The sequence below is a fragment of the Molossus molossus genome, unplaced genomic scaffold, assembly GCF_014108415.1.
Source record: "Molossus molossus isolate mMolMol1 unplaced genomic scaffold, mMolMol1.p scaffold_m16_p_22, whole genome shotgun sequence".
Classification (NCBI taxonomy): Eukaryota; Metazoa; Chordata; class Mammalia; order Chiroptera; family Molossidae; genus Molossus; species Molossus molossus.
The window spans coordinates 27,791,529-27,816,160 of NW_023425358.1; the positions used below are offsets into that span (position 1 = coordinate 27,791,529).

The following is a 24,632-nucleotide window of genomic DNA, read 5'->3' on the forward strand; positions in this document are numbered from 1 at the left end:
GCCGAGGCGGAAGGCAGAAGGCCCTGCGTCAGTCTTTGATGAGGGAAGAACCCCTGAAGATCAAAGTGAAGCCACAACATGTACAAATAAAGGAAAAATGCACAAATTCAGCTCTATTAGCCGTTAAACATGCTGCAAATGTTTGTAGGTGACATTGCAAACACCGTCATCCATTGCTCTTCCTAGAACCTCCCTCTCCCCGCCAACTCTGGAAAGCTCTCCCCGCCCCCCAAAGTAATGAGATTTCCTGAGCTCATCTCTGCAGAGGAGGAATGGACACAGTGGCTTTTGCTAAACTGAAACAATGAGACTTGTTTAAAAAAAAAAAAAAAAAAAAAATCAATGACTGGCTGATCTGGCTGTGCTGCTTGGTTTCTTACATTTTGGACATTTTTTTGTTTTGTTTTTAAAGTTCATTTGCCAGGGACCTGCCTCTGGAGAGTCCTGGAGGAAAAGATCTCACAGTCGGAAGTCAAGGATCCATTCCTCAGAAAGTCCTTTGGGGCCTTAGCGGATGAGGTCCAACCTCCATGCTCGGCCGACTGCCGGCTGCTCAGAATCTGTGTGGTGCAAACAGACAGAGAGAAAGGGAGAAAGAGCTGGACCAGCCTTCTCGCCCAGGGCTTCCTCTTTCGACGGCCGGGACTCTGAACAATCACTGACATGGACCAGCAGAACCGGATCCATCGGCATCTAAGCACTTTGGAGAAACGGATTGCATTTGGATACGTATTTTCTTTTACACGTGGCACATGCACAAAGAAAAAAAACAACACAACTCACGAAATGATACAGATGCAGCAAAATGCCTTGTGAACAGTTCTGATCTGAATTCTCCTTAAGGGTTAGCAGCACTGTTAGCATGTGGCATGGTGCTCCCAGGCACTTGCTTTTTCTGCACTTTAATCCATAAATACACACTGAGAAATTCATCTCATGGCTGTGTTTACATAAACGGGCTTATGCTACGTCTGTGTGTATAACTCATTAATTTCCCAGTCAACGTTTATCTGCCAGGCATTGCTCTAGGTGCTGTGATGATAACACCACCCAGCAGCTACAGAGTGAGAACCACGGCCGGGCACTGTGCTTTACGCCGTGTAATCTTCGCAGCCTGGGAGACAGAGCCTGTTTTATCCCCATTTCGTAGATGAGAGGACTGAGGCCAGACTGGTTCAAAGGGCACATGGGTACTTCGAGGCAGCACCTGGGTTTAAACCCCAACAGACTAGCTTCAAAGTAAACACCCCAAAGTGTTATGTTCTATTATTCTGGGCAATGATGGAAAGAGAATGTTCCCGGAGTTTGCATTCCAGTAGGAGGAAACAGACCATCAAGATATATATGATTATATATTAATATATAAATATATATGATTATATGTAAATTATACAGAATCATGTATTATAAAACTATATATTATATAGAAAGATGATAAATTTATAGATGACTTATAAACATAAATATATATGAAATTGTATAGTAAATATAAATACATTTATATACTTTCTGAGGGGGTGATACTAGGAAGAAAAGTAAAGTTGGATAAGGAAACAGAGGGAAGAAGGGTGGGCTCTGGGTGCTGTTTGAGCAAATTTGGTCAGGGCTACCCTCTCTGCTAAGGTAACATATAAGCAAGCATCTGAAGGAGAGATGGGAACAAGCCATGTGGGTTTGAGGAGGAAGAAAATCCTAGGCAGAAGGCCTGGCAAGTGCAAAGGCCCTGTGGCAGGAGCATATTTGTGTTGCTCAACGAAGAGGGGAATTCAGTGTCGCTGAAGTGAAGGAGTGAGGGGAGGGTGCTGGGAAAGAGATCATGTGGGGACTTACAAAGCCAAATAAGGGAGAGAGTTCATGTTTGAATCGCTGTGTGTATTCCATCCTACAAATAAATCACCGCGTATTGAACCATTTCCCCACCGACGGACATTAGGTTGTTTCAAGGTTTCAGCGTTTTCAGACAGCTGCAGTGAACATCACTGCACATCCTTGGTCCTCACCCTGGCTGAGCCCTGACACCTGCCAGTGTCGGGCCCTATCACTGGAGATTCTTAGTTAACTGGTCCAGGGTGGGCTCTGGGCACCGGCATATTTTAACGCTCCCCAGGCAATTCTAATATGTAGCGAAGGGAAAAGAACTATTTTATATGCTTTTCTGTGCACCTGTATCTCGGGTGGATACTGAGAAGCAGAATTGCTGGGTGAGAGAGCATGAGGGTTTTAAAGTTTAATAGATACATCTGAATTGAGCTCCCAAAGTCTTTCCCAATTTACTGCCCCCCAACAGCAGAGTATCCAGTTCTTCACACTCTCGCCAACCTTGATATTAGCAATCTTTTTAATTGTTTCGGTCTGGCAGACAGAGAAAAGAGAATATCTCATTGTTGCTTTAGTTTGTGTTTCCCTGGTTACCAGTGAGGTTGAACATCTTGTTCATGTTTATTCCGATTTCTTTGTCTGCATCCACCAGTGTACATCCTTTTCAAAGCAAACATCTTCCCGTTGTTGGTGATGACTTAGGTGTGACTTGTCTTTACCTCAATTTGTCTAAACCAACCAAGAGCAGCCCTTCTGACCTTGTGGGAATAGTTAATGTCCCCCATTTTTCATCATGGAATCATAGCGATTCTCCGAAGACACCGCTGTGCAGAACAATTCGCAGAAAGCCGCACCCCAGCCAATAAAGCAGGAAAAAAGATGAATTTGCTTGTGTGTTTTTGCAAAGAGGCCAGCTTCTCGTCCACCTTGCTATATATGCCTCCTTCTAACCCTAATGCAATTAGGAAAGGACTCATTCTAGTCTATTTATAAGACAGAAGCTTTCCCAGCGCACAGTGGGTTCATATCTGCTCATTCTGTGCCTGCCGACGGGAGACAGTCAACCTTGCTTAGAAGTCAAGTTCTTCCTTAATGGAAACCTCGGCACACGAAGGCTCTTATTTCCAAGAATGACAAGCATTTTTGACACAGTGTGTGTGTGGGGGGCGTGCCTGGCTCTTGAGACACCTACAAGACCACCAGAGGTGTAAGTTTGGTGAAGTTGCATTATATGGAGTTAACTTATGGCAAATCGATGATTCGTGTTGCTCCAAAAGGAAAAAGCAACTGTTTAAATGGAGCTAGAGATTCTGGTCACCACCTGGCTCAGGGCTCATGAACATGGACGTGACTCCATGTTCCTTCTGTGTGAGCTTGGAGAGTGTACCAGTGATGCTCAACCCAAGCAACGTCGTATCTTCCAGCCCTGGAGGAAACACTGACGATCTGCTCACAATTCAGTGTGTGGCCCGGCCGCTGTGGCTCAGTGGATTGAGCGTCGTCCCATGGACTGAGAGGTCCGGGTTTGATTCCCGGTCAGGGCATATGCCCAGGTTGCAGGCTCGATCCCCGGTAGGAGGTTTGCAGGAGGCAGCCAATGGGTGTCTCTCTCTCACATCGATGTCTCTAGCTCTCTCTCCCTTCCTCTCTCTAAAAAATTAATTAAAAAAAAATTTTGTGTGTGAGACTCTAATAGGATACCCTCCCGTGGATGCTTCCAAGATCGATTTCGATTATACTCAAAGCTTCCCTTCTGCCCTGACCTTATAGCCTAACCCCTGAGTACAATGCCATTTGGCATCTCTGCGGTAGACAACACCTGTGTCCCTCGCACCAAGCCTGTCATGGTGAGGAAGTTCCCCTGAGCCCCACTGAGCATCAGAGGTGTGTTCCTGAGCCTGACCGCGAGGAGAGAAGGGAGAGGAAACCTGGAAGGTGTGTACCCTTTCTGGGGAGCACAGGAAGCTTCTGCCAGGGATGTTACACATGTAAAAATGTCCTGTTTTGTGTCATGTCCACAAGAACTATTTTGGGGGGTGGTGTACTTGTGATAACATATATTTCAGGGCCACTTGGTCTTTTTCAAAAAAAATATTTTTTCTTTATTGATATTTAGAGAGAGAGGAAGGGAGAGGGAGAGAGAGATAGAAACATCGATGAGAGAGAACATCAATCGGCCGCCTCCTGCATGCCCCCCACTGGGGATCAGGCCCACAACCAGGCATGTGCCCTGACCGGGAATCGAACCGGCGACCTCTTGGTGCATGGGTCGATGCTCAACCACTGAGCCACACCAGCCGGGCCACTCAGGGTCTTGAGCCCTGGAATCTGCATTTCCCCAAGCATCCCAGCCGAACCTGGAAGGTGACTCTGAGGCGTTAAGCACAGCTAGAATAACCTAACCTTGCTCGAGTCCCCAAGGCATCCGCAGAAAGTCAAAGCCTGCGGACATGTTGACTGTGGCCGGGGCTTGGGTGATGAGGATTAATAAGCAGATGTCTGCTGCATTTAAATGTTTCACTCTCGTTTCTCCACTCTCCCTAGCAGCCCGAGAGCAGGGGGTTTTCTGACTTGGAGAGACTGCAAGTTTCTGATTCCATTTGGAAAAGTTGGAACCTGAAGGTCTGATTTCTAAGAATGACAGACAAGCATGTTTCACGCTCGGCGGGGCGTTCCTGGCTCTCAGCCCAGTGCTCTGTCTGAACAGTCAAATATTTCTGTTCAGTGATTCCCAGCTCTCACGGATCTGATATCACAAAACTGCCTTTCTTTGCTCCACAAACACCAAGGGCTTAGAGAGAGACCCTGTAAAATTAGGGTGCGCGAGCCTTTTTGTGAATCTGGGTAAAATCTATTCTGACCTGAGTCTCTTCCAAGAAGACACACTACCCTGGATTTTGATCATTTAGGGGAGAAGAGATTGGTTACAGTTTTCTTGATAAGGATAAAAAATAACTTTTAAAAGGCAGGGACTTTGAGATTGGTTACAGTTTTGTTGATAGGATAAAGAATACTTTTTTTAAAAAGCAGGAATTCACAATTTTAAAAGTGGCACTAGTGCCCTGGCCAGTTTGGCTCAGCGGTTAGAGCGTTGGCCTGTGGTCCAGAGAGACCCAGGTTCGGTTCCCGCTAAGGGCACGTACCTCACTTGCAGTTTGTCCCCGGCCCTGGTTGGGTCGTGCGGTGGCAGCCACTTGATGTGTCTCTTTCACGTCGATGTTTCTCTCTCTCTCTTCCTCTCTCCCTCCTACTCTAGCTGAACAAAAAAATGGAAAAATGTCCTCAGGTGAGGATAAAAAAAAAAGGCACTAGCTTACTTCAGACAGTTTTTTAAAGGCAACTCGGAGAACTCACAATATTCAAGACTGTCTGTCTCCTCTCCGGGCTTGGTGCGCTGGAAGCCGTGTTTTCCCAGCCCCTCCGTGGAAGTCCTTGCTGCCTTTTCAGATGGTTACAAAGGGCCTGGGCGGTAACTTGACTCCCCTCCTTGGCATGGAGTTGGGTATAACACATTAGGATGATGAGTTTGCTGACGTCATGAAAACTGACCACTCCGTTAGCGGCTGGCAACAGTTAGTGTGCTCTTCCTTTTGCATTCGGGAGGGAGGGAGGTGCCAGGGCTTGGTAAAGACTGTTCTCCTAACCACCCGTGACTGGATTCCTGGGTGGGAGCAGGGAGCTGGAAAATGCAGGTTCTTGGGCCTCACTTCTGACATAGCGGGTTGGGGTCCTTTGCCCAGGGGCTTGGATGTCCACCTCTCCTAAACCTCCCCAGGTAACTCGTAGGCAGCCCAGAGTTTGAGAACTCGGCCTTGCCATTGCCATTCACTTCCTCCCACGCTGGGACATTTCATTTCAAGGGACGACTGAGAAATTAATTGGCCTTGTTGTTGGTCTTAATGGAAGATTGAATTGATTCCATTCTCTCTTCTCTTGCTCTCTTACACACACACACACACACACACACACACACACACACACACGGACAGACAGACAGCAAAGCCTTTCAATTTGAGTTTTCCATGGATTCCAATTCCGGAAGACATTTTTATGTTCTTTGATAACATGGAGGGAAAGGAACCCAACCATACGGATAGGGCAGTGAGTCTATCCTCACTCTATGTATAGATAGGGAAACTGAGGCACAGAGTTTAATGACTTGTCAAGGTGGTCTGCACGGCAGAGTGAGGATTTGAATCCTGCTAGAACTGGTGCTGAAGTCCGTGTTCTCACCAGCGTGAACACTACCTCTCAGGAAGAAGGGGTGGAGAGGGGACTCACGCTCACGGTTTACAACTGCTCACAAACATCACACGCATATACACATCAATGCTTCATCTCCAGATAGAATATTTATATTAAAAATGGAGGAAGGCCCCATATATGAAAACTTCTGGGTCCCTTATACAACTTCTTGTTGTCTAAGGGGCAAACTGATCTTTGAAAGCCAAACTGTCCACCGGAGGCTGCAAAGTAGATGATCTCCAGGTTGCTGCTGGGGTTTTTGTATGTTTTTGACCCTCACCATGTTATTTAAGCAGTGTGAATTGGTCGTCAGCATCTAAAAGTCAGGAGATTTGGGGCTCATCCGGTGTGGCTCAGTGGATTAAGAGTCCTCCCTTGGACTGAGAAGTCCTGCTTGGATTCCCAGTCAGGGCACATGCCCGGGTTTCAGGCTCGATCCCCAGTAGGGGGCATGCAGGAGGCAGCTGACAGATGTTTCTCTCTCACGTCAATGTTTCTCTCTCTCTCTCCCTTCCTCGCTTTAAAAAAAAAAATCAATTAAAATATATTTAAAAGTCAGGAGATTTGAAATGAAAACCCAGCTTTCCAACATCTGTGGAAAAATGGGCCCCATAGAGTGCATTCTGAGTGGTAACAATAAGCTGGAGCAGAGTGGTGGCTGCTCCCTTCAAACTGTGTTCTGTACTGTGCCGCAGTCCCCACCACTCCATATTGTCCCACAGCCAACTGCTTCCTTCATGCATGTTCCCTGGCTAACTCCTGAAGTCTTTTGATTCTGTCATCACGTGTGGTTTTGTAGACTGAAGCCTCACCATACCACCCCCACAGAAGTCAGTTTCGGAGGTACCGCAGGGAGAGTGATGTCTATTGGCCTTTGTTACTGAATGTACTAGAAGGCACATGTTGGCTTAGCGGCCGTGTGGTGTTGTGGTTAAGGACATCATTTCTAGATCCAGATATCCCAGGTTTGAACCCTGCCTTTGCCGCCAACTAGCTGTGAGACATCGGGCAAATCTTTGATTTCTTCACTTCTCAGAGTCTCAATTTCTTCATCTGTGAAATAAGAATAGTAATACCTTGTAGGGTTGCTCTGAGGAGTCGATACTGATTAATTCATGTAAGGGCTTGGAGCAGGCCCTGGTGTGTGATGAGTCAGTGCTATGTCGGTGTCAGCCCCTGTTATAACCCACTTAGCTCAAACACGTGGCTGGGCAGTGTGTATTTTCAGAAGTCCCTAGAAGTCAAGCCAAGACTTGGCCTTGTTCCCCTGGAACACTAGCCTTTGAGTTTGGCTCATGCATTCAAAGCCTTGAACTCTATTTAGTGGCATCTTCAATTCTCAGGTCTTCTCCCAGTCACAATGATGACAGTAGCAGGAGTCATACATGGTTTGCATTTTTTGTGCACCAACTAAGGAACAGACACGGAGCTGTACACATTGTGTGGGTCATTTAATTCACGTTCTCAAGAGCTCTGTTAAACGGGTACTACTATAGTCCCCATTAAACATAAACTGAGGTTGAGGGACATAAAGCAGATGGCTGAGGTCTCACAGGAAGGGGTAGAGGGGGCACTTGCACCCAGGAAGTGTGGGGCCAAACCTGCGCTCCTAACCCCACACCCCACAGCCCCAGGCTCTCACACATGCAAGCACGTTATGACTTCCTTAAAGAACCAAGTCAGGTGTGTTCACGTCTATTCTCCAACTGCCCTCTCCTCCGTACCCCAACGCTGTCAATTTACCATCTTGAAGGCAAGAGACCTTGAGATTCCTTGCATGTTTTAGTGTCCTTTAGTGTCCCCTCTTTGGCCAAAGGCCTCCCTTCGTTCCTTTGTGACATTTCCTGTTTTGACATCTCCTCTTTCATCCAGTTGCTCTGATTGCTCCTGGGTCTGGCTCGTCCCATAGGAAGTTGATCTACTGTGACATCCACTGTGCTCTTGGTTGCCAAGGTTGGGCTGGCTGAGCTTGCAGGCTAAAGGGTGTCCCCTTCCTCCCTTCCTCACCCGTTGACCCCTTCCGGAGATGCAGCCCAGGAGGCTGACCTTCCCAGCTTGTGGGAACTGGTGCGGGAAAGCCGGTGCCGCTCCGGCAGGAAGGCCAAGCGTCCCTCAGAGTTCTCTGCCTTCCCAGGAGTTGGACAGGGAGGCAGAGATGGATCCAGGCCTCTCATTTCTGGGTCTTGATTGTCCATCACGTGACCTTCCCCTCGGTCAGACCTCGGAGGGAAGATGCCATTGATTCTAGCAGATGGAGCCCATCTCAGCTGGTTGGAGAAATCAGAATAAATGTGTCCTAATCCAGAGAGAAACATCAACAGCATCCATCTCCGTCTGAGATGAGCGCGCTGGCGATACCGAAAACACGCGGTGAGCCTCCTGCCCTTGCGGAACAGTTGGGCTGGTTGAGCGCAGAACCACGTAGGAACTCATTCAGCAGGTCAGAGTGGGAAGGAGGACAATAATCCCGAACATCCCAGTCACTCCCGCACTGGTCCCACTTCCTTTCAGTTGGGTGGAACTGTGTGATTCGTTTTAGCCGGAAAACTATGAGCCTGAGTGACACTTGTCACTCCAGTGAAAACCCTCGTGTGATTCTCGGGTCTCCTCCCCCCTGTGTTAGCCTGAGGAGGACTCATGTTCTAGTTCAGAAGTTGCAAAATGATGGTCCACAGGCCAGCAACATGTTTTTGTACATGAAGTCTCATTGAACACGGCCATGCCCATTCTTTCGCATATGGCATATGGCAGCTTTGGTGCTAAAACGGCAGAGTTCAGTAGTTGTGACCGAGATGGTGATGGAGACCGTATGGCATTCAAAGCCTAAAATATTTACTATCTGGCCCTTTACAGGAAAAGCTTGTTGGCCTCTGTTCTAAATAGAGCAGCTGCAATAGGACGGAGCTTCGGACAGCAGGGGGCCCTGAGTGATCGTGTGGAGGAGAGACCCTTCACAGACCTCCACGGCCCATGTCAGTAACCACAGTGAAGGAAAAATGAAAACACTCTTGTTTGGGATTGTCTGTTCCCAGAAAATAACGTAACCTAGCCTAACACATCCTAATGGGCCTTCAAGAAAAGGCATTTTACATTGGGAGGGATTTAAAAAATAAAAGCCTACTTACGCCTTTGTGAAGTGAACTGCACAAGAAACCCCGATGATGAGAAGGCCAATAATGATGGAGGCAATGGCTACCCACTTGGCATTCCTCCCAAGCCGCCTGGATCCTTCGAAGTCTCCATTGTTGTAGCTGTTCAGAGACTGGGGGACACAAGGAAGAGTGAGTGATGACAGACAACCCACAAAGAGAGAAGTGTTTCTCAGGCTGATCTGAGCAGGCAACACATAATCACCTCCTCCAGGAAGCCTTCCCTGAACTCCTAGGCGGTGTCAATTTCCCCTTCTGTATTTCCTGATTATACATCTTAGTATTCACCATGCCATACTAAGACGATTGGTTTCACCTCTCCCATTACAGTGTAAGTGCTCTGTGGACAGGGCCTATTATCTTGTTCAGCATAGTATACTAGTGCCCAGTGCAATACCTGTCATGGAGAAGATGCTTGATAAATATTTGTATAATGAAAGGATAAACAGGTATACTGTTTCATGTGCTAGAGTAGGGGTTTGCAAATTGTGGCCCATGGGCCACATTGGGCCTGCTGTTTTGTCAATAAAGTTTTATTGACACACAGTCACACTCATGTGTTTACTGTTGCTGGTAGCTGCTTTTGTGCTACAATGACAGAGATGGGTAGCTGGGACAGAGACCTTAAGCCCTGCAAGGCCTAAAATATTTATGTGGTCCATGATGGGAGAAGTTCTACTGCACTAGAAGGTTGGTCCGTGGGGTCAGGGACTTTGGCTGAACTGCTCACCTCTATGCCCAAGCCAAGCTGTCCTTCACCCTGTACCTATGCATACGGCTTTCCCGATGTTAAAATACTGAAATGTTTCTGTACAGGTTGGTAAATAGCAGCTGCCCCTCCTCTGAATTCCCCCAGACCTCGCTGCGGTCCAGCAATTTAAGGGTTACCACCGGGCCCAGCAGAGCATCCTTTCTGATTCTGTGCCCCCGCCAAACTTGTTAAATATTTTAAATATTGCCCCTGTTGCTAGTACTTTGAGCAGCGTCTGGTACATTGTAGGTGCTCAAGAAATACTGAATGAATGTCTGTTTCCCCACAGACTGTGAGTTCGTTAAGGGCCTCTTGGGGCCCCCCTAGAGTCTAGCCTGGTTCCAGGCAAAGTAGAGGTGCTCAGAGAACACTTGATGCTGAGCTGAAGGCCAGATGCCATTCTTCTCTCTAATTAGCCTCTGTCATATAACCCCCACTGCCGAGAATCCCCCCAAGAGGCGCTGCAGCCCGAAGACTGGAAATATGCATTCCTAAGTACGGACAGAGGGATGTGGTCGGTGCTGCGAATTGTGGGTTTCGGTGGGAACCTCTAGTCCTCATCCGGAAGTCACAGCACTTGAGTAACAATCACTCCTTCTCCTGGACTGTTCAGGAGGGTTAGGCATATGCAGCCAATTACAAGCCAGAGAAACACCCCGTCTACCACAGAGCTTGCTGCTTCTGGAACCTTCCATCAATCCTTGGATCCAGGCCACCTTAGTCAGCACAGGCCAAGGGACTCGGCAATGATGGGGACTTGCTTGCAGCTCTCTGTGGGAACGGGAGAGCTAGAACCTGCAGTGACGTCAGGGGCTGCCAGTCCTGAACTCTGGGCTTCTCCACCCTGGGTCCTCCTTAGAAACCCCTGGTTGTTGTTACAATTGTTGTTGTTGTTATTATTATTTGTATCCTCACCCGAGGACATTTTTGCATTTATCTTCAGATAGAGTGGGAGGGAGAGAGGGAGGAAGAGAGAGAGAGAAACATCGATGTGAGAGAGACACATCGACTGGTTGCCACCCACACGACCCCAACTGGGGCTGGGAACAAACTGCAACCAAGGTACATGCCCTTAGTGGGAAATGAACCCGGGACTCTCTGGTCCGCGGGCCAACGCTCCAACCACTGAACCAAACCGGCCAGGGCTATTGTTACTATTTTAATACAGAAAGCTAGGCCCTATTCTGGAAAGATTCTGATTTAACTGGTGTGGGGACCAGACATCAGTTATTTCAAAAAATTGTGGCTCTGGCCAGAATGTCATCCATATGCACCGAAAGGTCCCTGGTTCAATTCCTGGTCAGGGCACATGCCCAGGTTGCAGGCTCAATCCCCGGTGGGGGTATATTTGGGAGGTAACTGATCGGTGTCTCTCCTTCACATCTATGTTTCTCTCTCCCTCTCCCTTCCTCTCTCTCTAAATATCAATAAAAACATATATTTAAGAATATTTATAGTGAAATACACATAACATAAAATGTATCATTTTAACTCTTTTTGAGTGTACAGTTCAGTGGCATTAAGTACATTCTCATTGTTGTGCGACCATCACCATCATCCATCATCTCAAACTCAAACTCTGTACCCACGGAACACGAACTCCTCATTCTACCCTCCCCCCATCCCTGGTGACCACCATGTGGCGTTCAGTCTCTGTGAAATGGACAACTCTGGGTTCCTCATATAAGTGGAATCATACAATATTTGTCTTTTGTGACTGGCTTATTTCATTTAGCATAATGTCCTCAAGGTTCATCCAAGCTGTAGCGAGTATCAGAATTTCCTTCCCTTTTAAGGCTGAATGATATTTCATTGTCTGGATAGACTACATTGTCTGGATAGATCCACTCATGCAATGATGGACACCTGGGTTGTTGTCACAATGTATATATATATTTTCTTTAAAGCTTCTCAGGATTGAAAATCTTTGGCAACGATCCTTAACGTCCTGCAACTTCAGGTGATGCTCACCACCTGAAGATGAATCCCAAGAAAGTGTGTAACAGATTCTCACTTGTAAAATGGGGATAATAATACCTACAGCACCTGGCTCCTACAATACCTGGCTCTGAGGATTCGAGAATAATGAGGGTAAAAGGGCCCAGCATCAACTCACTTAATCTCGAAAACCATGCAGAGAGGACTGTATTAACATTCCCATTGTATAGGTGGGACAGCCTAGGCTCAGAGAAGTTAGGCAAAGGGGTGGGGCTGGGATTGGAACCCAGGAATTGAGTGCAGAGTCTGAACCAACACACCGTCTGCCTTCGAATTAGCTGCTAGCCCAGTGTTCATGTTGGGGGCCAGAGGAGAGAGAGAGGCTACAGGCAAAAAAGGAAGGAGGTGTTTCACTAAAAACTCTGCACTTACATAGACGGACCCCTCCACTAAGGTTCACAAAGCAGCAAAAGAATCAAGGCCCAGATAACCCACTAAAAAGGAGAAAATATTTGCAAATTACATACCTAATAAGGGTTTTGTATCTAGAATATGTAAAGAGCTCCTGTAACTCAACAATAAAAAGACAACTCAATAAAAAATGGACGAATAATCTGAATAGGCATTTCTCCAAACAAGATACACAAATGGTCAATGGGCACATGGAAAGATGTTTAACATCATGAGTCATTTACAGAAATGGAAATCTAACCCACCACAGCCTATATATACACTGGGATGGTTAAAATAAAAAAGACAGACAATGGCAAGTGTTATTGAGGGTGTAGAGAAACTGGAACCCTCATTCACTGCTGGTGGGAATGTAAAATGGCACAGCCACTTTGGAAATAGTTCCTCAAAAAGTTAAACACAGAATTACCATATGACCCAACAGTTCTACTCCTACATATAAACCTAAGAAATCTAAGAAAATTGAAAATGTATGTTCACATGGAAAGTTGTACATGAATGTTCATAGTGGCATTATTTATAATAGCCAAAAAAAAAAAAAAAGAGAGAGAGAGAGAGAGAAAGAAATAAACTTAAATGTCCATCAACAAATGAATGACAAAGCAAAACGTGGTCCATCCATACAATGGAATATTACTCAGCCTTGAAAAGGAATGAAGTGCTGATACCTGCTACAACATGGATGAACCTTGAAAACATTATGCTAAATAAAAGAAGTAAAACATGAAAGATCACATAATATGTGGTTCCATTTAGATGAAATGTCCAGAAGAGGTAAATTAGTAGAGACAGGAAGGAGATTAGTGGTTGCCAGGGGCTGGGAAGATGGGGCGATGGGGCGTGACTACTAATGGGTATGAGATTTCTTTTTTTTTTTTTTTTTAATCCTCACCCGAGGACATTTTTTCCATTTTTTGTACAGACAGAGTGGGAGGGAGAGAGAGGAAGAGAGAGAGAGGGAAACATCGATGTGAAAGGGACACATCGAGTGGCTGCCACCCGCACGACCAACCAGGGCCGGGGACAAACTGCAACCGAGGTACGTGCCCTTAGCGGGAACCGAACCCGGGTCTCTCCAGGCCGCAGGCGGACGCTCTAACCGCTGAGCCAAACTGGCCAGGGCTGGGTATGAGATTTCTTTTGGGGCGATGAACATTTATTGGAATTAAATAGCTGTGATGATAATACAACAATGTGAATATACTAAAAATTACTAAATTGTGCACTGTTCTGTTGTTGTTTTTTTAAGAAGACCCAGCAACAGAGCTTTTGCACCTGGAGGGTCCCAGTAGACCAATAGTGGAGCCCAGAGAAGTTGGTGGGCTCTGGCATGAGATGGTGGCAGGGCTTAGAAGCAGCCTGGGCTATCCCCATGCCCACTGGAAGCGGCAGCCAGGCCCTGCAGTGTTAACAGCTAGCAGATTAGACTTTTGGGTGAGCATGTGAGAAATGCCTTCTAGAAGTTTAGAAAGGAATGTTGCCAGGTGTTGACTCAGCAGGGAGGGAGGAGAGCCAGTGACACCGGGGCTATTGTCTATTAATATAAGCCCCGTTAGACTCACAGGTCATTAATTCCTAGGGAAACTGGGACCAGACAGAAATAGATCCTGCTTCTTCAGTGACCACATTACCTCTGAGCAATTGTTCTAGTTCGGAATGAGGGTCGAAGTAGAAGTAAACCAAGAATTTGTGCTAAATATGGTAGCAGGTTGGCTTGAGACCAGGGCATAAGTAATGGTCTGTGAAGAGCTGTGTGTTACACCCCGCTGGGTAACAGCCTTAGCTTTCTATTTTGTGGCCTCTTCTGGGATTCCTTCCTGGGGCAGTGAAATCCATTTTAAGAAGATGACATCGATGTCATAGGATGTGACCCTGGAACACACCAAGCTTATTCTACTCCAGGGCCTTTGCACATCCTGGCTCTGCCCAGATCTTCCTATAGCTGGCTTGTTCTTATCTTTTATCCGTCGCCGATCACAGTTTCTCAAGTAGAATCTCTTCTCCACCACCCGCCCCTCCTAGTCCTCTCTCATACGTCCCTTTAATTTTTTCATGTGCTTATCACTCTCTGAAATGATCGTATTATGGGCTAGCCTGTGTCTGGCCTGTCTTCCCCCACTCGGATGTAAGTTCCCAGGGAGTTGGGACCAGCATCCTTCGACAAGCAGGGGAAGGCCCCGGTTGTCCTGTGCTGCTCCTGGAGGTGTGGGTAAGTCTGTCCAACTTGGGGGGAGAATGAACCCTTCGGCTGTAGATCTGAGCCCACCCTCTCCAAAGAGCTCACCAGCTGGCTCCCTGTGTCTCGTTCCCTATTGGGTTCAGAATTCTGGAGGGGAAGAAGAGAGGTCAACCAGCTGACCCAACAGGTAGGCTGCTTCTAACGGGACCAGTAGCTCACAGATGCCTACAATGCCAGCCGCATAAAGCTGTCAGAGTGTCAGGCAAATAGTAAGTGTTCAGAAATTGTTGAACGGATGGATGACTGTGGGAGAACCCCACTCCCTGCTTTCTGCCCTTGAGAAAGGGCGGCAGAACATTTCCCGGGTGTCGTGGTGTCTTCTCTGAAGGGACCGAGCACAACCAAGTGATGTTTCCTTGAGCTTAAAGCTCTCCTCCCTCATCTGAATCCCCCCTCCCAGCTTTTCTCTTTGAATGTCAGAGTTCACTGGCACCCAGCCAGCCTTCTCCAATGGCAACAGGAGCCAGGAGGCCACGCGTGGAAGAGAAGGCTGGTGACTCGGGCTCTCTCTGTCTCTGGTCTTGCAGACACGTCTACTCGCCACTGGCCCTGCCCCCTCTGTTTTCCTTCTCATTGGAAATGGGCCTTGACTTGGCCACAACCCAACACAAATGTGAAGGGATTTTGGGGGGCTCATAGGATGTTTGATGAAGTGATGGAGATGTACTCTCTGGTGTCTGTTGGTGGATTCTCACCAAGGACATAGTGTGGCTCAAGGGAAAATATGAGCCACATGTCCTTTAGAAGCATGAAGAACTTATCTGAGGAACATCAGGTGCCCTCCGTGGGGTTGAGAGACAGAACAAAAAGTGGGCTTAACTAAGGAAAACAGTATGGAGGTTCCTCGAAAAATAAAAAATAGTACGGCCCCATGATCCAGCAATTCTGGGTATATATCCAAAGGAAACGAAAACAGATCTGGAAGAGATCTATGTACTCTCATGTTTATTATTCGTAATAGTCAAGATATGGATGCAATAGTGGGTGAATGGGTAAAGAAGATGTCACACACACACACACACACACACACACACACACACACACACGGGGATATCACTCAGCCATGAGAAAGAAGGAGATTCTGCCATTTGCATGAAGATGGATGGACCTTGAGGACATTCTGCTAAGTAAGATAAGTCAGACAGAAAACAGCAAATTCTGTATGATGTCACTTGTGGTGTGGAATCTAAAAAGCTGAACTTGTAAAAACAGAATGGAGCTGGGTTTACCAGGGGCTGGGGGATGGGAGAGTTGGGGAGATGCTGGTTAAGGATACAAACTTGCAGTAAGTCCTGGAGATCTAATGCACCGTGCAGTGATTAGAGTCAATAGTGCTGTATCATAAACCTCCAGCTTCTAAACATCAAAGATCTAACAGCCTAGACCTTAATTATTCCCACCACAAAAAAAGGAAAATAATTACGTGACATGATAGAGGTGTTAGCTAACATGACAGTGGCAGTCTTATTGCGATATGTATGTATCAAATCAACATGCTGTACGCCTTAAAATGTACACAAAATTACATGTCAATTATATCTTAATAAAAAACAACAGGGGGCTTATGTTAGTGGAGGTGAACTTCTACTTAGGTTAAAAACCCAGTAAAAGGGGAACCCAAATAATACAACTTCTGACAGTTTCCAAGCATTTACTCATGGCAGGAAGTATCCCAAGTCGCAGCTTCTCTGTACTTAAAGATTTTCAGAACAAAACACTACCATAAAACAGCATTTGTTTTAACTAGAGAACTGACCCATTTCAGCTTGATAAGAACATGATCTAGACTTAGAGCAAGAATTACCCTTCAACATGGAGAATTCACTTATTTATCAACCCCCTTCTTATTTCTGAAGATTTTTTTTTTCTTACCGTCTTTGGAAAAATCCTTATTTCTAGCTAGAAATGAAGTCTAATCATTTATCATAGGAAAATTAGAAAATACTTCAAAGTTACAGTAAAACGTGAAATTATAATAGCCAAGTTTTATCAGGTACCCCACTGAAAGGCACGGCAACCCCGGGAGGTAGGTGATACTGTTTCTACTTTTACAGATGAGGAAACAGGCTCAATTAAGTGGCTTTACCAAGGTCATATAACAGAACGCATTGGGACCAGGATTCAACCCTGGTGGGCCTGATAATAGAATTTTACTCTTAACATTTACATTGTAACTGTCCATAATCCAGTCGCTTAGAGAAGATCATTGTAGACATTACTTTCCAGCCCCACGCCCTGCCTCATGCATATTCACGCATGTATATGGGTAGGTGGATACTTTTAATTAGAAAAGAATGCGGAATCTCACTGTACATACAATTTTATATTGTTCCCCTCCACTTGATCTTTTACCTTAAACATTTCCCTGCATCACAAAAATTCTTCGAAAGCATGCTTTAATAGTTATGTGATATTCCTTGTTATAAATGGCTATGTTATAACTTACTTAGTCGATCTATGTTGGAATCAATGTTTATATCCATCTCTAAGTTTTCACATTTAAACCACAACAAGAATGGCAGATATTAATTAAAGCAGTTACTCTGTGCGAGGCACTATGCTTCATGTTTATTAATTCATTTTATAATTCACTTCATAATTAATGCTGGGGTGAACATCTAATATATAATGTTCTTTCTCTCCATTTAGTTAATTTTTAAAACAATTTTAATCTCTTGGTGAGACTTTATTCATATAGATCTTGCATGTTTCCTAGGTTTATTCCTGGTATTTAAAAATTTTTTTTGCTATTGTCAACATGCTAATATTCTGATCTAGTGAGTTGTCAATACTGAACTCCTAACTTTAGTATGTGTCTTTTCTTCAAAATATCTCTTTTCCCTTTCAAAGTCATCTTTATCATTACCAACCCTTTATCTCTGGAACATATTTGGCCAGTGGGAAGTGAGTGAGGTTTTCTCTTTGTGTGTTCCTCTCTCTATGTCTCTGTTTCTCTCCCTTTCACACACACACACACACACACACACACACCTGCTTAGGCGTGCATCAATGCCTGGACATAGTCAGATACTTTTGTCCAGCTGTAAGGAATCTCTTTATATAGATCACTATATACAGATTCCCGGTCAAGGGCACATACCTGGGTTGCAGGTTCGATCCCCGGCCCCAGTTGAGTGGCATTCAGGAGGCAACCAATCAATGTGTCTCTCTCACATCAATACTTCTCTCTCCTCCCTCCTTCCTCCCTTCCACTCTCTCTGAAAATCAATGGAAAAAATATCCTCAGGTGCTGATTTAAAAAATTATAATAATAATAGCAATGCCACACTATCAAAACCGTCTAGAACAAAGAACAAATGACACCCAGCTGGTGTGGCTCAGTGGTTGAGCATCAACCCATGGACCAAAGAGGTCACTGGTTTGATTCCCGGTCAGGGCACTTGCCGGGGTTTCGGGCTCAATTCCCCGTGGGGGGCATGCAGGAGGATGTTTCTCCCTCACCCATGTTTCTGTCTCTCTCTCCTCCTCCCTTCCTCCCTCTCTAAAAATCAATAAAATATATTTTAAAAAAGAACAAATGAGGTTATCAGAGGAGGGAGTTGAATCAAGGAGGTCTCCTTTACTTTAGGGAATAGGTGATATGGCATAAAGGGGAAAGGAAACAGAACAATACATTCCCGGGTTTCCCCTGGAGGTGAAAGAGAACGAGGGAGGAAGACCATCAAAACCTGGCGAGAGACCCATTAAAAACACCTATGTGTGGACACAACGCGGTTTCTGATTTCTCTAAGGATGTGAATCTTCTATGCTTCACGTTTTCTTCTACTTCTCGTGTTAATTTCCTTACCCTTCCTTTCTTTTGTAAAACCACAGGTCTCTGACTTGAGAAGAATCTTCCAAAATGCCCGCTAACCTTTGCCTCTTCATATTAGAGAGTTTGCTGCTGAAAAACCTCCCGAGGATGGGGCTTGTCAGTGGGCGGGCACCCTGGAGTGACGGGGTGGGGATGGCATCATTTCTCTGGGGAACTCCTAAATGTTTGCATCTGTGGGTTTTTTTTTTTTCTTTTGGATGGTCACAGCCTTGGAGAGGAATTCTCCAGTCTCCTGCCTGGATGCCAGGGTAAGGGTGTCAAGCAGGGGCAGGGGTCGAGGTGTTTTGTTCAGATTGCAGACTTCCCATTCATCCCGTTTTCAAACCATTTTTTTTTTTTTCTTTATCGAGTTTGGAGAGAGAGGAAGGGAGAAGAAGGGATAGAAACATCGATGGGAGAGATCATCGACTGACCGCCTCCTGCATGCCCCCCACTGGGGATCGGGCCCACAACCTGGGCATGGGCCCTGACCGGGAATCGAACCAGTGACCTCTTGGTGCATGGGTCGACGCTCAACCACAGAGCCACACATCCTGTTTTCAGGATGGCACCTTAACTTGACTCTGCAGTGCCTAGTGTCTAGGTTCATTCTGACTCATCTCACCAGATGGCAAATCTTCCATCTTCTATCAGGTCACTGAGGAAGTAGGTGCCTACTACCTGGGGTGGTAGAGGATCTCTGGTAGTTTAATGGCTCCTTAAACGGAGTTTCAAAGATTCTTTCTCTGTTCAGCCCTTCCCTCTATTCCTGCTCTCAGATGCTATATCTTCAGTTAGTACCTCCCATTTTCTCTGAGCCTTCCTAGAGTTTTGCAGGGCAAATCGACTTGCTTTGTGTTGGCATCTTCTTCTGCAGGATTAAAATTGCAATGTTATCTACTCTGCAAAGCTAGTCAAGGCTCAACTAGCCTTTTTCCATCTTCTAATATATTTTTTTTCACCTCTCTCATCCCTTTTCGTGTTCTCTGAATTTGTCCCTGGGTGTTTATACCCTTTGAAATTCACTTACCATCATTGTAAGTGGTTTCAGAAGGGAGTGGAGAAAAATGGGTGTGTTCAGTACTCCAGGCTTCACCAAAGTCTCCCTTGTTGATTTGTCTGTTTCAGTTTAGCATTCAGATTTACCTTTAGGCTGCAACAGCTATTCATTCCAGCGACATGTTTACTGGTTACTGCTTTTATTCTCATCACATTTGTTAGTCTCAATAAAAAACAAAAACTGCTATTGGAAAAGACAATGGCTTATATCCCTAAAATATACTCCTGCAATGAGATGGAAACATTGAACTTTTACCATGGAATCTCCACAACAGCATTTGAATAGGTACTGTTACAACCCTCACTTTACAGGGTTGACAAAACCAAGCCTCAGAAATCACAAACATAGCCAATAGCAAGAAAGCATCTAAACTTCAGTGGTTGACCTCTGGACTGGTTCTGTAGGTGTGAGGAAGAAGAAGTTCTGAGGAAGGAAGTCTTATAAGTCACCCAAGCAAGAGTTATCGGCTATTTTGTATCCACACTTAGGGTGACCGAGTTGGTTCAACTGTACAAATGATTGTATCAAATGACATCATCAAGAATGGAGGCTCGATATGGACTCAACTTCCGTCTCCCGAGTGAGGTGGCAAATCCCAGCTCAAAACCAATGGATGGTGAACTCCAGCTAAATTTTCCAACCCTCTGCAACTTGCCTGCAACCTTTCTTCTTCCAGATCCAGGGGGCAGAGACCATGCTGATCTTATTTTCTCCTTGATAGAGGTAAAGGAGTCTACCAATGCCTGGAATAGGCCTGGCACATAATAGGTGCTCAGTAAGCATGTGTTGCATGAACAAACATTCTTTCTCCAGGGTCAAAAGCCATATGGACATTATGAGGTTCTTTTCACTTGGAATAAACAGAGATTACTAGGGATGCACCCAGATAACCTGGGAACACGATGAGCGAGACCTGACAACCAGCCCGGGCTCCACTCCCAAGCTGGGTCCCAGGCTGTATCTGCATAGAGAATAGGGTGCCATTTTCAAGTTCACAGGCATGTGCAGCATGGGTGAGCAGTGGCCCAGTCTGGGGAGGGGGTGAAATTCTGGAGATGAGTCCCTGAAATTGATAACAGGTTAAATGCACTTTCTTCTTCTTTTTAAAAAATTATTATTATTATTACTTTTTTCTTAGAGAGAGAAGGAGAACAAGAGAAACATCGATGTGCGAGGGAAACATCGATTGGCTGTCTCCTGCATACCCCCTACTGGGGATCAAGCCCCAAACCCAGGCTTGTACCCTGACCAGTAATCGAACCAGCAACCTTTCAGTACACAGGATGACACCCAACCAACTGAACCACACCCGCTAGGGCTAAGCACACTTTCAGCGGATAGACTTTCAAAACATTCTTCTCAAATACATATTTTTCAAAGTAGTTTTATTATTCCCCAGTACCTATTCCATCTTTGTCATTCCATAGAATGCTTTTCAGGCTTGGTTTCATAAAGATACTGTTTTGAGATTGTTGGCTCTTTTCACAGTTTTGGGAACTAGTCGTTTTGAGCCTTGTCAATATTTCCCTTATGTCTTTGTTCCTATCAATTTGCATTATCTTATAGTATTTCTTGATATTGGGGCACTACTGATGTTTGGGGTAGGGCAATTCTTCACCGGGGGAGGGGCAGTCTCCAGCATTACAGGGTGTTAGAACTCTTGTCCTCTATACCAAATGCCAGCAGTGCCCCAAATCAACGGGACACTTCAGATGCTCCCCCAGATTTCCAAATGCCTCCGAGGTCAATGGTGCACCTGAATTGATCACGAATTACAGACAGGTGAGATGTGAAAAGAGCCAGGATCGAACAGTCTGAGGAAGGCACACGCCCGGCAGTGTTGGTCAGCACAGCCTTCCTCTTCCTCTTGGTTCTTTGGACTTTGGAGTCTTTATCAGGGAACTTGCCAAGTCCAGATCTGCACGACTGCAATGGGAAATACTCCCCGTCCCTTAGAGGGGTGCAGCGGGAGGGTGTAGGAAGTTCTTTTTAGAATTGGGTTTTATTTTCTTGATGCTGTGTGTTTTCATACCCTCTATGAGGTTTCCAGGTTCCAAATTGATCCATGTGTCCGACACTTACTGCCTGTACCTAGCACAATGCGGGTGTGTGTGGGGGAGGCTTTATTTATTTTTATTTTATTTTTTTAATCCTCACCCGAGGATATTTTTTCATTTATCTTCAGGTAGAAAGAGAGGGAGGGAGAGAGAAACATAGACATGAGAGGGACACAATGGCTGCCTCCCGCAGGATCCCGACCAGGGCCAGGGGCAAACTGCAACCTAGGTATGTGCCCTTGGCTGGAATCGAACCAGGGACTCATTGGTCTGACTCATTGGACTCATTGGCACCAGGAAAGAAGCGAACTGGCTGCTGCTTCGTTAACAAACCAGTAGAGTGTGTGAGCACCAACACCAGCCAGAGAGCCTGCTGCTGTCTGGAGAAATGTGGCTGCTGCATCCTCCCCAAGGCTGAAAAAACAACCCAGGACCGGATGTCCTGGGAGAGGAAGGAGGGGCGGAAACTGGCTGGGGTTCTAAGGAACCAGAGGAGGTGGCTTCCGGGGCTCTGGTATGGGGAAAAGCAGACATCGCGGGCCATTAACACCGCTCATTCATTCATACACGCATTCGTCTCACATTTATTGAGCATCTACCACCTGCAGAATCTGTTCCAGATGAAGAAACAGCAACACACAACACAACAAATATCCTTGCTCACACGAGGGAGACGCAGACAGCAAGCCTACTAAGGAAAATCATATATCAGATGGATGAAGTGCTTTGGGCAAAAAGCATCAGGGAAAAAGCACAGTGATTGGGGAGGGGGGGTTGATTTTAAAGAGTGAGCAAAGGCCTCCGGAGTGACTTTTGATCTAGTTAAACTTTGATGGGCACCGCTTTCAAGCGTTTTCACAATTACTATCTCAATACAACAACTCTTCAAAAACATCTCTGATTACTCCCATTTCACAAAGGCCGAGTTTAAGAGAGAGGCAGGATTTTCGACCCCACAGCTAGAACGCGGTGGAACCGAAGTTTGAACCCCGGCACGCTTGGAGGTTGCTGTAGGTAGCCTAAAAGCGGGACTTGGGAAGGGGCAAGTCCCTTTGTGAGTACCCACGAAGTGAATATGGTGCCACCCACGGGCAAATGTGGGTGGGTTTGAAGGGGGGGTGGTGCGGAGGCTCTCAGTCCGCACTCGGGGTCTGTGGCTGGGGAGTTGCGTCGCCCGGCTGCAGAGGTGGGCCGGCGGGGGAGGGAGCTCACTGCTAGGGTTGTCCCGGGACAGTGCGGGTCGGAACCTCACCCCGCCGCCACCCCCTGGCCAGCTGCTCCAATCAGTAAGACGAGGACCTCGTGGGCGCTCGTCGCTCTCCTGGTGGGGTTCACCCGGGGTGCCTAGCAGGGCCGAGGAGGGCTGTGGAGGTGAGCTCGGGCAGGGAGAGCCCGCTGTGGGTCCTCGGGAGAAACGCGCAGTTCCCGAGGCCGGCGCGCAAAGGGCGCGCGGAGCTGCGCGGAGTCCCCAATATATTCCCGGGAGCGTCCTGGGCACGGGCAGAGCAGTGGCGGGGCGGAGGGGCGCTCGGCAGCCCTGGGGGCACGCCAAGACAGGCGGGGACAGGGCCCGTGCGCGGCAAATGAAGGAGAACTACGACGTGCTGGGGTAGAACGAGTGAAAGAGAAGCGAGCGCACACCCAAGGAAGGCCTGGCGAGAGAGCCGGCGCGCTGGAAAGGTGGGCCCGGGGCCCGGGAGAGCCGCGGGAGGGCGCTGGCGCAGAGGAAGCGAGAAGGAACTGCTGCCCCAGAGAGGGCGCACCGCGGCGTGGGGCCGGGGTCAAGGAGAGGGCGTCGGGAGTCGCCTGCGGACCCCGAGAGTGGCGGAGGGGGCGCCCCGCGCGCCGCCCAGGGGAAAGGACCCGATGCTGGGAGAGCCCGGCCAGCGCGCTGGGGAGCAGGGGCGCTGGGCGCCGCGGGAGCGCAGGTAGCGCCCACGCGCAGGGAACGCGGCGCGGCTGCCTGCCCAGGTGGCGCGCGTTGAGGTTCTAGAGACGTGGGTTGGGAAGAGCCGGACGAGCGCCCACAAATGTCGGAGGAGGCAGGGAGGGAAGCCGCCAAGTCCACGGCAGAAGTTTTCCCGGGCTGGAGAGAGCGTGCACCCTGGGCGCTGGAAGGAAGTGGAAGCCGTCCCAGGGGAGGCTCGGTCAGGGCCGGGCACCACCACGAGCGCAGAGGAGGCGCAGCTGGTTGAGGGGCGAGTTCCAAAAGCCCGAGAAAGGTGAGGAGGAGGTGCGGAGGGCAAAAGGCCGGGGAGCTCGGGGCCGTGACGAGGGGAGCCGTGGAGAGCGCACTGGGTCCCCAGGAGGGCCGCAACGCCACCCAGGCCCCCCCACCCCCCACGCCGCTCCTGGTCGTGACCCACTTACCATGATGGAGAAGACAAAAGCCACGATGTTGATGGGGTATGCGGGGCAGAAACACGAGATGACAGTGAGCCACAGGTAGTTCTTGGGCAAGGGCACGTCGTCTTCGGTTTTGTCATCCTCAGTGTTGGCCTCGGGACTGCTGTCCAAAGCCGTCTTGAAGCTCGAGCTGCGGGCGTACTGAGTCATGGGCGAGGCCGGCGGCGCAGGGAGGCGAGGAGCGCACGGTCGGCGCGGTCTGGGGCTCTGGCCGCCGACTCCTGGCGAGCCTCTGAAAAGCCGGCGGAGCGAGGCTCACGGGAGACGTGACCTCACCCCTCCTGCGTCCTCCGCTGGCACCCTCCCGGGCTCAGGGACTTGGGCCAACAGTCTCGACCAGAGGGAGGGAGGAAGCACGGAATTGAGGGGAGGCGGCGGGGAGGAGGGGGAGCCTGCCAGCCCGAGACACAGCGGCAAGGCACCCCTTGACGTCACACCCAGAGACCCTCCGACGGAAGCTGACTCACTCAAGTCTGGAGTAAAGAGGAGTTTCAGGGAAGCGGGAAGCAAAGCCCCTTTACGCTGCAAACTTGCCAATCCCCGTCCTAAGACGACCAGCCCATTTTTTTCAAGCAGCTGAATTTCAATACATTTCGACTGGACGCGAGGTGACCCAACCCTATCCAGTTGGCCACACAGTTAGTACTTCCTCTTGACGCCAACAATGTATTGTCTGGTTCCTGA

The 24,632-nt window shown here is 47.6% G+C and overlaps 1 protein-coding gene across 1 annotated transcript; it reads right to left on the bottom strand.

Moving 5' to 3' along the window:
* Nucleotides 1-325: 325 nt before the first annotated feature.
* TMEM233 (transmembrane protein 233) lies at nucleotides 326-24,137 on the bottom strand. The gene is made up of 3 exons (XM_036276949.1): nucleotides 23,913-24,137; nucleotides 9,189-9,325; nucleotides 326-560 (listed from the first exon to the last, which is right to left on the bottom strand). Exons 1-3 carry the CDS (start codon nucleotides 24,096-24,098, stop codon nucleotides 554-556), a joined length of 330 nt encoding a protein of 109 aa, XP_036132842.1. The 5' UTR covers nucleotides 24,099-24,137; the 3' UTR covers nucleotides 326-553.
* Nucleotides 24,138-24,632: the final 495 nt, after the last annotated feature.